The sequence below is a fragment of the Solenopsis invicta genome, chromosome 16 (genome assembly GCF_016802725.1).
Source record: "Solenopsis invicta isolate M01_SB chromosome 16, UNIL_Sinv_3.0, whole genome shotgun sequence".
NCBI lineage: Eukaryota > Metazoa > Arthropoda > Insecta > Hymenoptera > Formicidae > Solenopsis > Solenopsis invicta.
The window spans coordinates 1,837,802-1,851,277 of NC_052679.1; the positions used below are offsets into that span (position 1 = coordinate 1,837,802).

Genomic DNA, 13,476 nt, shown 5'->3' on the forward strand with positions numbered 1-13,476 from the left:
ACGGCAGTTTTAACCCCCGGGGGCCCCTCGAGCAGTTTCATCGCGTAATAAGTTTCGTGGCAACCTGTGACGAGCTAACTCGCGTCTGTCTCCCTCCTCGCCGCCTCACGGCGCGCTTTCGTTCTTGCGCGATCAGCGCCGCTAATTGAAAATATCTCGCCCATGCACGTGCAAGAAAACGCGGCGGTATTTCGCAGGTGATCGCGACGATGATGCTGCAGGTGTTCCCGGCCGCGGAACTCCCGTGTTCCACACAAAGTGCGCGGCTAAATTACTTTCGCGTCCGCGTAATAGGGAGAGTCGAATCGGCGTAAATCGAATCGGCGCGACGGGGCGCCGCCGCACCAGATTCAAATGTCAAAGCTTCGGGGAAACGGACGCGGACGACGTCATCTACCAGCGAGCGAAAGGAATAGTTTTACATCAACGTTATTTTTCGGAACATCCGCTTCTTCGTATCGCGAAAGTATTAATTGTGAAGGCTCAAAAAGAAAGAAATATAAGAGAAGTCGCTCCTCCTTTGAAACGACGAGACCGTTAAATTCGAGAAAAAAAAATATTTTAAATGTTTAAATACCAGTCCCGGAGATGAAGCTAGCTGAATCTATACGACAAGAAGGGATTCTTTATTTTCATTGCGCGGATTAGTTCTTTCTTCGGTAGACGATCCTCTCTCTGGGGTATCGTTTAAAAATAGACGGACCTCCGTCCGAAATGAAAACGTCCGTGGAAGATCGGCGAAACGAGGTCTCTGGTCGTTTGCATCTGCATCTGGGTTCCCTTCGCGGACTCGTATCGTGAATCGGGAACCGAAAATAAAGGAGAGTCGAGGAACGGCCGGGAGAAAAAAAAATGGAGGCGCGCATAAAGAGAACAATAAAAACGACGGAAGTTTCAAGGCGACCGAAGTTCCTAAAAGCCACATGACACCGTGTTTCTCCTCCATCTGTCAGGCACACGTCTCGCTCTTTTTCTCCCCCGTCTCGAGAGCGAGACGAGATGTTTCTCGTTGTTTCTTTCTCCACCCCGCCGCGTCGTGCCCCCTCATTTCGCTCTGTTTCTCTCTTCCCCCTTCCTTCTCGTCGCGCGAGGCAGAAACCTCGGGGCATTTTGGTTGATTGAGTCGTCCCCCTCGCGCATCGACGTCATTCCCATTTGCCGCGGAAGATAAACGTATGGGCGAGCACCGGGGCATAAATCCGCACATCTCACCCCCGTCATGCGCCTTTTCATCCATTTCCGAGCCACGATCCCCACCCTCCACTCTCTAGTGCTATTTTCTTCTATTTTTCTTTTTCCACGTGGAACCTAATGGCGGTCGAATACGCGGCAAATTACCCTCTAATGGTTTAAAGAAACACTTGATCTCACGTCGACACAGCATTGCAAAAACATTAATCAACAGTAAAATATTGGTGCAATGTTGCAACGTTTTTGCAATGATGTGCCGTATGGGTATACATTTTACCTTGAACAAACTCCGGAACAAAACTGTTGCGGCGAAAGGCAATTAGAGAAGGCATTAGAGAAGATGATACCGTGGTACGAATCCAAATCAACCGATGCCGTTCGTGACAACTCGTGAGAATACTCACGACGTATTCTCATGACGCTCTGTTACATGATAATAGCTATTAAACGTGTTCATCATCAAGTTTCACATTCGGCTTTACGGTCGGCTTCTCCTAGAGTTAATAGAATTTCCCGCGACACGGTAAACGAATAATCGCGCGGTTCGCCCTGAAGAGATTGCGGTCGCGGCAGCTGCTCTCGCGAAGTCACATCCAGGCATTATTTGCCCGTCGCTAACTTGCGGCGGCCGTCCGTCGCGTCGCCGTCGCCGACTCCGGGTTTCCTCTTCCTGGCAAAGCTGGCGAACGATAAAGGTGCTCTTTTCCGAAGCGGGAGATTTGCGGTCGCGGTCGAAGGAAACCTGGGGAACCGCACGAGGACGAGGAAGAAAAGCCTTCGCAGCCGTAAAACGACGAGTTAATCTCTCTTCTCGGGCGATACCTCGTAACCGGGGAGAGCTCTCATGGCTCCGCGTCATCATAACAGCTGTCACGTGAAATCACGTCCGATGTTAGCCGCCCTCCGAGCGACGGCAATCGCAGTCATTGCTTTAAAACGAGAGTTTGCTTTCGGCACGAAACGGATTTCTCCTCCGTACCGTCGAAAACTCGTCACGGAAGTCTCTTCCGAGACTCGAGCGAAGCAGGTGTCTCGTTTATCGAAGAAAGCATTAAACTGAGAGAGACAGAGAGAGAGAGAGAGAGAGAGAGAGAGAGAGAGAGAGAGAGAGCATGCACATTCGCGTCTAATCCAATTTTGACGGATTAGAATTTCAGCGGAGAAAACTCGACGACCAGGCGAAAGTATCAGCGATTCTTCGATATATTATTCGCAGCATTTATACGCCATATTATCGTCGAATTACGAACGCAATAAATTTTTTTTTTTAGTCAGACAAGCATTTTAACTCGTAAAACAAAATTTAAATTTAATATTAAACATTTTCAAATAATACGGAACAAATTTTCTGTGAATTTAATTTTAAATAATTTAAAAATGACACTGGAAATATATCTGGTTGTACATGCGTGCGAGGGGGAAGAATTAATAGTTGCAATGCGGTCGGACGATACACCGACGATATCGCTCGCTCGATAAAGTCCGCAAAGGCAGAGTGAAGCGGAACGAAGCGCTGCAGCTGCCATGCGAAACGTGAAATCACAGGGCAGTGTTATTTGTCCTCGCCGAATGGCGGTCGCCTGTGGCGCCCGGAGACAACATCGACCGAGATCAGTCTGGAAATAAGTGGATTTTCTTTCGGCTTCAGGGAGCTCGCAGTCGCGACGGCGGAGGTCTCCCAGAAACGAGATGTATTCAAGATTCTCAAGATGGAAGAAATTGGAAGAAGATATGCGACCCAGAAGTCGCGTCCTTTCTTCTTTTTTTTCCGTGATGCATTTTTCGATACATTCAATTTGTATAAAATTCACCAATACAATTTGCAATATAAATGTCAATACGTATTGCACCATATAATCCAATAAACACGGAATAATACACACGATACACATATCAACTTCATTTTGTAACAATTTGGCATCGATTTTTTTCTTTAACGGAAATTTACTTGACACGTGAAAAAAGTGTTGATACATTAAATGAATCTGTAAATAGAAAATATATTCTAATACAAATAAAAAATACAAATAAAAAATTCAGGAACGATAACATCTAGCGTCCAATTTTTAGAAACGAGCAAATATTCCAAATGCGTTAAAGAGCCTGCAGCTTCCCTCCGGAAAGGAGCGACACCCAGTAGACGAGATAGGAAGGGCAGATTGTAAAAGGAGGTGGAGGAGAAGACCTAAGAAGGAGCAAGAGCAGAATTCCGCCGAGGTGAAGCGAGAGATGTTCCGAAGATCGATAACAAGCTGTATAACTCTCTAGCTTCCCTCCTCGGGAGAGAGACTTCTCTCTTTCTCTCTCCCTCCGCCCTTCGCTTCTCTCTTCTCTCGTCCTTCCTTTCCCATCTCCACCTCCGTGCCCGCCCCGTCGCGTCACCGACAAGCATCCTTTCATCAACGTCTCTGTGATCCAACTAAACTACCCTGACATCGACAAAACCAGGTCCGATGGGAGATAGACGCCTTTACGATACACACCTCGCTCACGGTGATACCTGTAATTGTATTAGTGGCTCGTTCGTGTAGCCCTCTCACAATCTCGCGTAATGCTTTTCTGTACAACATGTCCGGAACGTACTCATGAGATATCACATGAATCAGATCCTTAAACATGGATATAAATCCTTCAACAGAATCATTTCTTTTCTCCTTTATTTAACGTCGAAGTACGGAAGCCGAATAAACAATTCCAGAATTAAACCACGAAAATTATAATCTTGTATATATTATAGAAGTAAAGCAAACTTTTTCATTCTTATCGTTTCTTCTTAAATAGTTGTAACGCTCGGAAAAATAAAACAATTTAAAGATTAAAAAGTCAAGGCTGTATTATCCGTATAGTCTCTACAAAGCGATTGAAATTAGGAATGTGTCAATATTTATTTTATATAAAAATAAATATTAATATAAACGTACATATAAAACTATTCAATAACGTCAATATTTATATTTTACACAACAATTTTATAGTTTATTTCCTTTATTTGCTATCATTTCTCATTTTTATAATACTCTAAAGGGAAAATTTTGAACATGAATATGCCATAAATCTAATTTAAAGAAAATAAAATATGAGTGCAGTAAAGATTTTTTAAACAATAATTGAATCAAAGATATTAAAAACAATACATAAGAAGATATAACTTCAAATTTCAATAAACTTTATTTATTATATTTACAGAACTCTTATAATGAAACTTAGTATGAATCTTGAGTACTTAAAGAACTTAAAAAAAAAAGTGAATGAAAAAAGAAATGAAAATTTTTTCATCATATCTTCAATATTTTTCCCATATATTCCTAGATGACAGTACAATACATAGTACAAAATTGAGATATAAGACGTCTCTTGTAAAAATGTGTGTAGTGAGACATCTTTACAAAGTCTTATATCTCGATTTTGGACTTAATAAGTTTGGGTTTCCATTTTGAGCATAGATGAAAATACTATTTATTAAAATAATTGTTGATTCAGGTAGAAAATTGTTGCTAAACTTTTCTTATCACTTTCTTAAGCAATATAAAATAATCGATAATTTTTTTTATCATTTTGAAAATAGAGGTAATACATCCTTAATATTAAAATAAAAATGTAAGTAGCAAAATATTTAAAAAATGTAAAAAATATAAAAATTAATTTTATAAAATTAACATTATTTTTTCTCGGTTTGAAAGAGGATTTCTCGTATCCACATTGTGATCATCAAGCGCAATGAAAACGCGTATTATTGCTGTACGAGTTATCGGCGGTTTAGTACTTCTGTCGGCCGATCACCGGTCATTAGTTACACGCGCACGTACGCATAATTACACATTCGCGCGTATGACATTTATTGCCGGAGATTAACCTGTTAGCTTCGCGGAATTATTAATGCGGCGCGTTTATAAAGCGGGAGATGTAAATCGGGGCCGATCGAGGAGGGCGGGCGACGCGGTGCGGCGCGAGTCGTCGTCGTTGTTGTCCCCGCGCGCGCGCACGCGGCCTGCAAATATAACTCGTTTGACTTCGTTTGCTTATCCACGCGTGTCGAATGCCTTACGTAATTGCCGAGCGCGCGTGGCTCGCGTACACACGCGAAAGAAATCGCCCGCCTTCTTAATCGCTCGCTTCCCGGGAAAATTTCTCAGGGGGGATCTTAACGTGCCTATTATGAGCGAGCGGATCGACGACGTGCCGTCTCGTTAAGCGCGATAATGCGAGCACGAGATATGGGTCTTACAAAGAAAGGATACGAATCGACAAATTCAATTTGCATTTCAATTTGACATATCGCGCGGAATCGTGCGACTGCCGCGAATCCAACCGCCGAGAACGCCGCTGCAGACGCATTGATCAATTTGAGATCGATTCTTCCTCGACGAAAATGTCAGAGAATTATTACTCGACCTTTAATTAAAGATTGGTGATAAAGAGCTTCCGGGGCGAATCAAGTTTCAAGAGAGAAGGTATTTAAGAGGACGAAAATCCCGTTTCTTCAATTGTAAAAAATCGCTTCTATAAAATAAAACGCTTTAAAGCGTTCTAGATTTCCGGAAGCCTTTCGTACGTTATTGAGATTTCCTCGTTACGCGACTATTACATTTCTAAACGTAATCACGATCGCAATGGAGGCGAGAAGTCTCAGAGGAACGGAAGTGGAAGGCAGAGGCGAATAAATTTGCTATAAAGTAAAGCGGCGCGAAGAGGCAGCAGCCGCGAAACCAGAACAGACGTGCTCGAGATTCCGTCGCTGTTTTATTTCTCTCGCCGACATAACACGCTGGTAGAGCCCTCTCTCTTTCTCTCTCATCTTTTTCTCGTGTCTCGCCGGGAGTCGAAGATGGAACCGACCAAAGAGTAAAGAGAAGAGGAATAACAAGGAGATGAAAAGAGGTGGAAGAAGATGGGGCGAACCGAGCGGAACGAGAAAAAGAGAGAAAAGGAAAAAGGGAAAAAGGGGTGAAGGGCGATGGAAGAGTTATGGGGATGCGAGAGGAGGAGAGCGGAGAGCGGAGAGCGGAGAGAGAGAGAGAGAGAGAGAGAGAGGTGAACGAGAGATAAAAGGAGAGAAAGAGACAGAGCATGTAGCAGCAGGATATCAGCAGCGAACGACGAAAGTAATAAAACTTGGATGGATGGCGGGGCTCGGACAGATTGGTCGGCCATTCAATTGGGAATTCGACGAATTTATGGACTTCCTAATCTGCCATTATAGACGGCTATTTAGGAACTCCCTTTCGCGTCTAGCCTCGCCGCGTCGTTTGTTCTTTCGATCTTTCGATGGCAGGGAACAAAGCAGGGAATGGAGAACGCGATCTCACAGATGCTTCCGAGATTCTAATGACGCGTTTAACAACTCGAACGGAATAACGCTCCGGAAAATGTAACTTACGTTAATACTGTTTAATGCGTTGCATGTTCCACGGATGTTTCCTCTCGTGTAATTACATTCGATGTAATCACAGCTAGAATTAATTTCTAATTAGAAGTAACTTTACCGTGATGTGAACCCGTACGTCCTTGTGTTTCCCCTTACGTAAATTTAAAGGTGCAAAAAATTACTGTTCGAAACATGCACGCGCGCGCTTTTGATGAAGTTTTTACGTGCGAGGTACCAAACGTCAGTTTTTTTTTTTTTTATCTACTTCGTGCTCGAGGCACTTACATTTCGAGGCAGTCGTTTATTAAGTAGATTAAACTTTACGTTAGAATCCTACGAATTACCGTCACGGCGGCGGTGGGAGTACATTTTTCCCTTTAGAAAACTTTGGAAGTCCATTTCTCAGTTTTGACGTGGAAGCGTTTGGCTCCTTTCACATAATGGCCGTTCATTTATCCTTACTTCGCGAGGGGTTCCAGCGGTGAAAAACAGCTACTCGATTCGTCCGCCTTCGAGGGAACGATCATAAAGTGGACCTCTGGCTGGTGCCGTCGAAGAAGGAAGAGGGGAAAAACACGAAGCAGAACATACGAGAAAAGGACGGCGGGAAAGAGATGGAAAAGAAGAGAGAGAGAGAGAGAGAGAGAGAGAGAGAGAGAGTCAGAGAGGAGGGAGGACAAAGAGTGGAAGAGGGAAGAGCAGCCGGGGAGAGAGTCACGATGTAGTTTAACCCGACGACAACCACGACCGCGGCATTACATATAATACCTGTCTGACAAGCTACCTTACCCGTGTTGTATCGGCCGGGTGTGCTCTTATGCATGTGCGCGCGTATGTAACGCCCGTTTGTGTGCGCGAAACACGCGCTTTTGTGTGCACGCGGTGCTCACCGCACGGCATGCACAGGCGTATGCGGTTGCGTGTGCCCGCGCGCTGCACGCTCGAGTGTGGTTCGAGAATTCGAGGATTCGGGTAAAACTAATTGCAGGCCTGTCTGGAACGGTTGGGGCAGGATCTTGCGTATCGCATGCGAAACGTTACCTTTATCGATTTCATTCCGTGAACATAATTATACTCTTACGCTCTTGTGCGTGTACGTGTGTCACATTTTGCACATTGTTTCATGTAACTTTTTGACGTTACAGAGAGAGAGAGAGAGAGAGAGAGAGAAACTTTGTACGTAGCGGCTTCAAAAGTATTTTGCTACGTAGAAGTTGAGCGATCATTTTCGGGGCACCCTACGTATGTCGAGTAACTCGATAGAGCGTATGGAATTTATTTGTATTCATGAACACGTATTATGCGCAGCCGTCACGTTTTGTCACGAATGTGAAAAAGAACGGAGGTAAAGTGTTCGCGTGTACTCGCGTAGCGTGCGGCTTTCTTCATAATTTTCGCAGATCGCTTTAATCGTATTACGAAGAAATCGTCATTGAGGCATGCGACGAATGGAGCTCAGGAGGCTTGCCCCAGGGGGCATGATCTATTAGCGAAATTGGTATTAATTATGCTCGCCCGCGGCGGAATTAATTATTCCGCTGAAGAGTCTCCCGGCACTTTTGTTTTAATTTCATTCCACGTTCATCAGTTTTATCTCGCGTGCGAGTCGAGTCGCAGCGTATTATTATATCACATTATTATATCGAGGCTCATTATTATACAGGGAGTGATAAGAAGGAAAAAGCATTAATAAACTTTCAGGCTGGCAGTCAAAGGAAAAAAAAAAAAAAAAAAAAGAGGTCTCGATCGAAATACGTACGCTGTTAAGCGTAAATCTTTGGCGTACACATTGCAAATTTTAACGTGTGAAAATTGGAAAGATAATTTTCGTTGAGAGCATTACATTTTTAATAAATTGAAGCGAATCAAATTAGTTGATATTTACCAATCGAAATTTTTAAATATCTCATTAGTCGTGAAACAAAATAAAATTTCAATATTTGTTACACACTTCAGTGTAAAATTTTCCTAAATAAATTTCTCCGGTATTGATTTTCAAGGTACTGAAATACCTTACACCATCATGCTTCCTGATATATCGACGCTATCTAGCGCGAGCTGCATAATTTATTAAAGGCGTTCCGTACTTTTTCATTAAGGCATGAAATAAGTGACACGCAGAAATACGTCCATTAGGGCTTTTCGCACATGCACGTACACACAGACATTTTTAAATATTTAAATATTTCCTTTATCAACACTCCGCCTTATTACATTATTCCGCACGCAACGGCCAACTGCGTTTCGCTGTTGGAGAATTAGCGGATTCGGCTTAGCGACGTGTACGAGCCATAAAACAACGGCGAATGTTGAGCTTACGGAACGTATGCTAACAAGCATGAAAGCTTAAACCCGGATAAATTAATCTGCATTACTTCGCAAACGCGATCGTTATCGAGTTACCGCTACTTTAACTGTCGAAATGGTCTTAATAAGCTTGCAGGCGATCCAATTACGTAGTTTATCCGCGTTTGTTCTAATCACACTCATTACTCGCGAAAATACACCGGCGTGACAGTGCAATATTTCGGAGTAACGTTGCGGCAAATTAGTCCGGACAATCGCGCGAAAAGTATTAACTCTTTCCCGTGAGATCGCCATTTTATAATAAAAACTTGGCAAACGAACCCAAACGAAGATAAATATTTGGAATATTTCTCTCAAGAACGAACATATAAATTGGTATATACGAATAAAATACCAAGTGTCGTAGTTTTGTACATACATATATATTAAATTTACGATCGCGACCGATCTATCCCGGCAAATAAAATAATGATGTCGGGATTGCAACACGCTTTTATTTACCCGACTTTTCCGGCCGGCGGAATATCGGGCGGATATTTATAACCCCGAATCGTTCGAGCAGCAACAAGATCGATCGAGTGCTATTCCTATTACATCGGTGCTCTCCGAATGTTTACCCGAGGCAAACGATTGATTGATCATCGGTGCTAGTTATTTTCAGTCGACACGAGACGATACGACTTTTATTCCATCGATAACCACAACGAACGGTGGTTATCATTTATCCACGCGACTATGCGAGACGGATTGCATTATAACAATGGTCATTTGTCGATTCCGTCAGTCATTATTTGTTAACTTTGGATAATTCATGATTAGAAACCTCATCACGCGCAATTCGTAACTTGCAGATCAAATTTCGATAAAACCCAGCAACAAAACTAATCCACAAATGAGAAAATTCATTTTACTTTTAATCCCAACTATTTGTACGTTTTAACCAATCCGCGAAAAGACCGTTCTGCTAGCAATTCATAGCCTTTCATTTAAATTTTCACGATAACGTCGATTCGTCTCAAACTCATCGAGAGATACATTATTCACCGTTATTATATTCGTCATTTAGCCTTCCATTTCTCGTCTGTGACGTTTGTCATGCGAATATTCGCAAGTCGACGTCCGACGAATATTAAAGATATCGAAAAATATCCCGAGCGATGTCCGACGCTCGCGACATTACATTCAATTATGCTCATCAGAAATTATATACCACTGACAAGATACTGGAAATAACAAAAGTGCTAATGCAGAAAAACTTACATCGTGTGGATTTCTAAATGTCACGTAAATTACTGTGTCGTTCGTTTATTATTCAGTCAAGAGTTGCACAGGATGAAATAAATGTTTTTTTCTGCACCATCGCGAAAAAGTGGCATCCGTGATACTTTCTCGCAATTATTGTTCGTCATTATATCGCGGAGGGAAAAAAACGCGATGCGAGCTCTTGTTTCCTCCTCGTATAAACGCGCCGCTAACGGCGAACATCATTTTGCGTAGCAAACTCTAACGATGCTCGATATTGTTTAATATCCCGGGAAAACAAGTGGATGGTGGACGCGGTGATTTTACGTCGAACACGACAGGAAAGATGCGCTCGTGTATATTCCCTTACAACGTCGATTTCCATAATAATAACGCAGACTCTGTGCGCGGTATCATTAGTGTTATTACTGTTATTCGGCGAATTGCAGAAATTCGATAAATCAATAAGTACCGTGTACGACTTTATTCGAGGAGAGCCCGCGGGTAATAATAGGGTAAATTTGATGGAAACAAATTTGACAAGCGAGTAACTGAGAATGTGCATGAATCATTAATGGCTTAAATGCAAATTCGTCGTTCGTGATTTGACCCACGTCCGTTAGCGTTGACAGTTAAATCCTTCGTATTCTTAATGAACCGATTAAAAATCGATAGGTCCTTAATTTAGCATCGGAAGAGTTTCCAAGAGGATCCTTGTTGTGTGTGATGCTGCTCCCATAGTATTGTTAAAAGAAATATTAGATAAAGGGCATTAATTAAGTAGGTGTGTGTGCGTGTGTGTGTGTGTGTGTGTGTGTGTGTGTGTGTGTGTGTGTATGTGTGTGTGGCAGTTTGTGTAAAAAAAAAAAACGTTTTTCCAACAAGGAAAAAATGATCTCGTTTTCAGAGTGAACAAAATAAAGTAGAGAGATCGGTGGATAATTTATTAAAGAATATCGTTAAATAATTTAAACGAAATGGAAATATCATCTCTGTTATACTCTTTTCAGGTATTAAATAGAATTAATTGTAATTGAATTTTCTATATGCGACTGACTCTTGCATGAAAAACATATTATTCGAAATTACATTTAAAATTATCATTTAAAATTAATATTATTTCATTTATCTTTAATTAAGGATCCATTAGCTACGATGCGACAACTAAATGCATTAAAAGAAGAGCAACAATATCCCGTGGAAATTAATATGAAACCAATTTGTGTAGAAATACGTTTTTCCAACGAGGAGAAAGAATCTCGTTTCATCGACCGATTATAATTGGCAATTAAGAGAATATTAAAAATCAATGCTTCATTCTAGGATTAATCTCACTACTAATGCCTCTGTAACTAAGAGGGAGCTAAGGGAATAACGAGAAGGTCGGAGGTCCAAGGTGGCGGAGTCCGCGAAGGCAAATGGGCGAATTAAGCTGTAACGAGGTTCTTACCTCCTTCGGTCTCGTGCCAAACGATGCCCTCGAGGGTGACGGAGGTGCCGGGCTCGCAAGGCCCCAAACACTCCGGCTCCGTGATGGTCCCCACGCTGGTCCCAACGCACACGTCGGACATGTCCTGCAACACAAAGTTCGACGAACGATGAGCCACGATGTGTCACACGTGCGACGTGCAGGCTCGCTAAATATATCGTATCAATTTCCGGCGTGAAACAAAGCAGGGCGAAATAATTTGTTAACGAAGATTATATTAACGTTATTTTAACGTTAATAAACTTTAAAATAAATAATAAATTTTATAACTATTTCATAACTATTTTAACGGCGCTTCTCGCTCGCGCAATTGAGCTAATTTTCTTCGCAATGACGACGGGCGTTTGTTCTAAAATGTTATCGGTATCGAAGATTGCTGCTACGTCGCATCAACCGATACGAGCGCAGGAGACAATGTATATTGTTCGTAATTAGATTGAGATAGTCTCCCGTGTCCAGGGACTTGTCATTCTAACTACGAAGCCGGTTCCCGTAACGCCCGGGGACTCGCATTCTAACTACGACACGGTCTCCTAAGTCCACACGAGAATGGCTCAAGAGCGCGATAGCATGACTGAGCGATGAGGATGCTAACTAACGATCCGTTAGATCCTTGAGCGGATTTCGCGGCGAATGCATGGAATTAATGTTTAATAAACGTCTGTTTCGAGAGAGAGCGCTTGAACATCCTCGCAATTCGCTCCGCCGCGTGTATCTCATACATTTAAGAGAGAACACTACAGTGATGGGTAAAACAATCGATTTTATATTTTATTTGAAAGAGCCTTGAGACTTTTGAAGGATAAGTCTCTAAAATTTTAAGTTTATTTTTTGAGCAAAAATAAGTTGAATATTTTACGAGAGCGCCGAAACGCACAAATTCATCAAAGACGAATAATTGGAGTTACAGAATTAGTGGAGAGAAAACTGTCCTCTCTGAAGACTCGTTACATGGTCCTGGAATAGCAGTCTAAGAGTACATAACAAAATTACTTTTCATCAAAAAGATATTTAAGCTTAAAACTTTAAATGCGCTTAAAATTACGTGTTTTTTTTTACCTAGTTAACACAATTTCTCAAAAACCGATTGCTGAACCAATCGCTTTCAATTTTCAACAGTACATTAAAAAATGTATTGTTTACCGTTCGATTGTAGCTCTTTTCAAAATTTTAAAATTAAAAAATTTTTCTTTTATTTTATCGCGTAAAAACGAACAAAAGTTTTCCTTAAAATCGTAACTGTCAATTTTGGATGGCCGCTATTTTGTTAACAATTATTCTTTAAAAAAAATAGAAAAATAGAACTATTAATGATGGAGAAACTACTAAAAATAGGACTAAACACCAACATCATTTGTTTCCGATATCTAGAAATGGAGATATCATATGTCAGCCGTGAAGTATGGATTTTTAAAGCAGGCTTCTTTTAACGTTTTCTATTTTCGTGATACATATTTTTAACTCATTTTTTACAAATATATTGTATAAAAATGTAAATTTTTTTTCATATTACATTACATGCTCAATGTAGGTTACTAATGCACAATTGCACGCCCAAGTCAACTTTATTTTTCGACCCGTCACTGCAGTGTGTCCCCTTAATTTCAACTCATTCACTCTTCGCAGTTGTGCAACGTGGAATATAATCCGACGCGCGTGTAGTATCTCGCGCATCGCAAAAATATACATTTTTCGGTCCGATACATTTACGCTGTGCACTCCGGCTGGTTGTAATACACAAACAGTGCACGACGACCGTTTCGCGAACATGACATCGCGCGGTGATTTCGACGAGGTGTTAACGAGTCATCGTACGGTATCTCGGGCTTTTCAAAAATATCAGGTCGGTCCGACCGTTGCGAAATACCGCCCGCCCGCACCG

The 13,476-nt window shown here is 41.8% G+C and overlaps 1 protein-coding gene across 7 annotated transcripts in view; it reads right to left on the bottom strand.

Moving 5' to 3' along the window:
* The window catches only part of LOC105202340 (zinc finger protein 608), a 244,967-nt gene that overhangs the window by 12,632 nt on the left and 218,859 nt on the right, over positions 1-13,476 (bottom strand). For all 7 annotated transcript variants that reach the window (XM_039458908.1, XM_011170814.3, XM_026132015.2 and 4 more), the window contains one exon: positions 11,556-11,679. In XM_039458908.1, the coding sequence (XP_039314842.1) occupies positions 11,556-11,679 (124 nt within the window). The remainder of the gene's footprint in view (positions 1-11,555; positions 11,680-13,476) is intronic.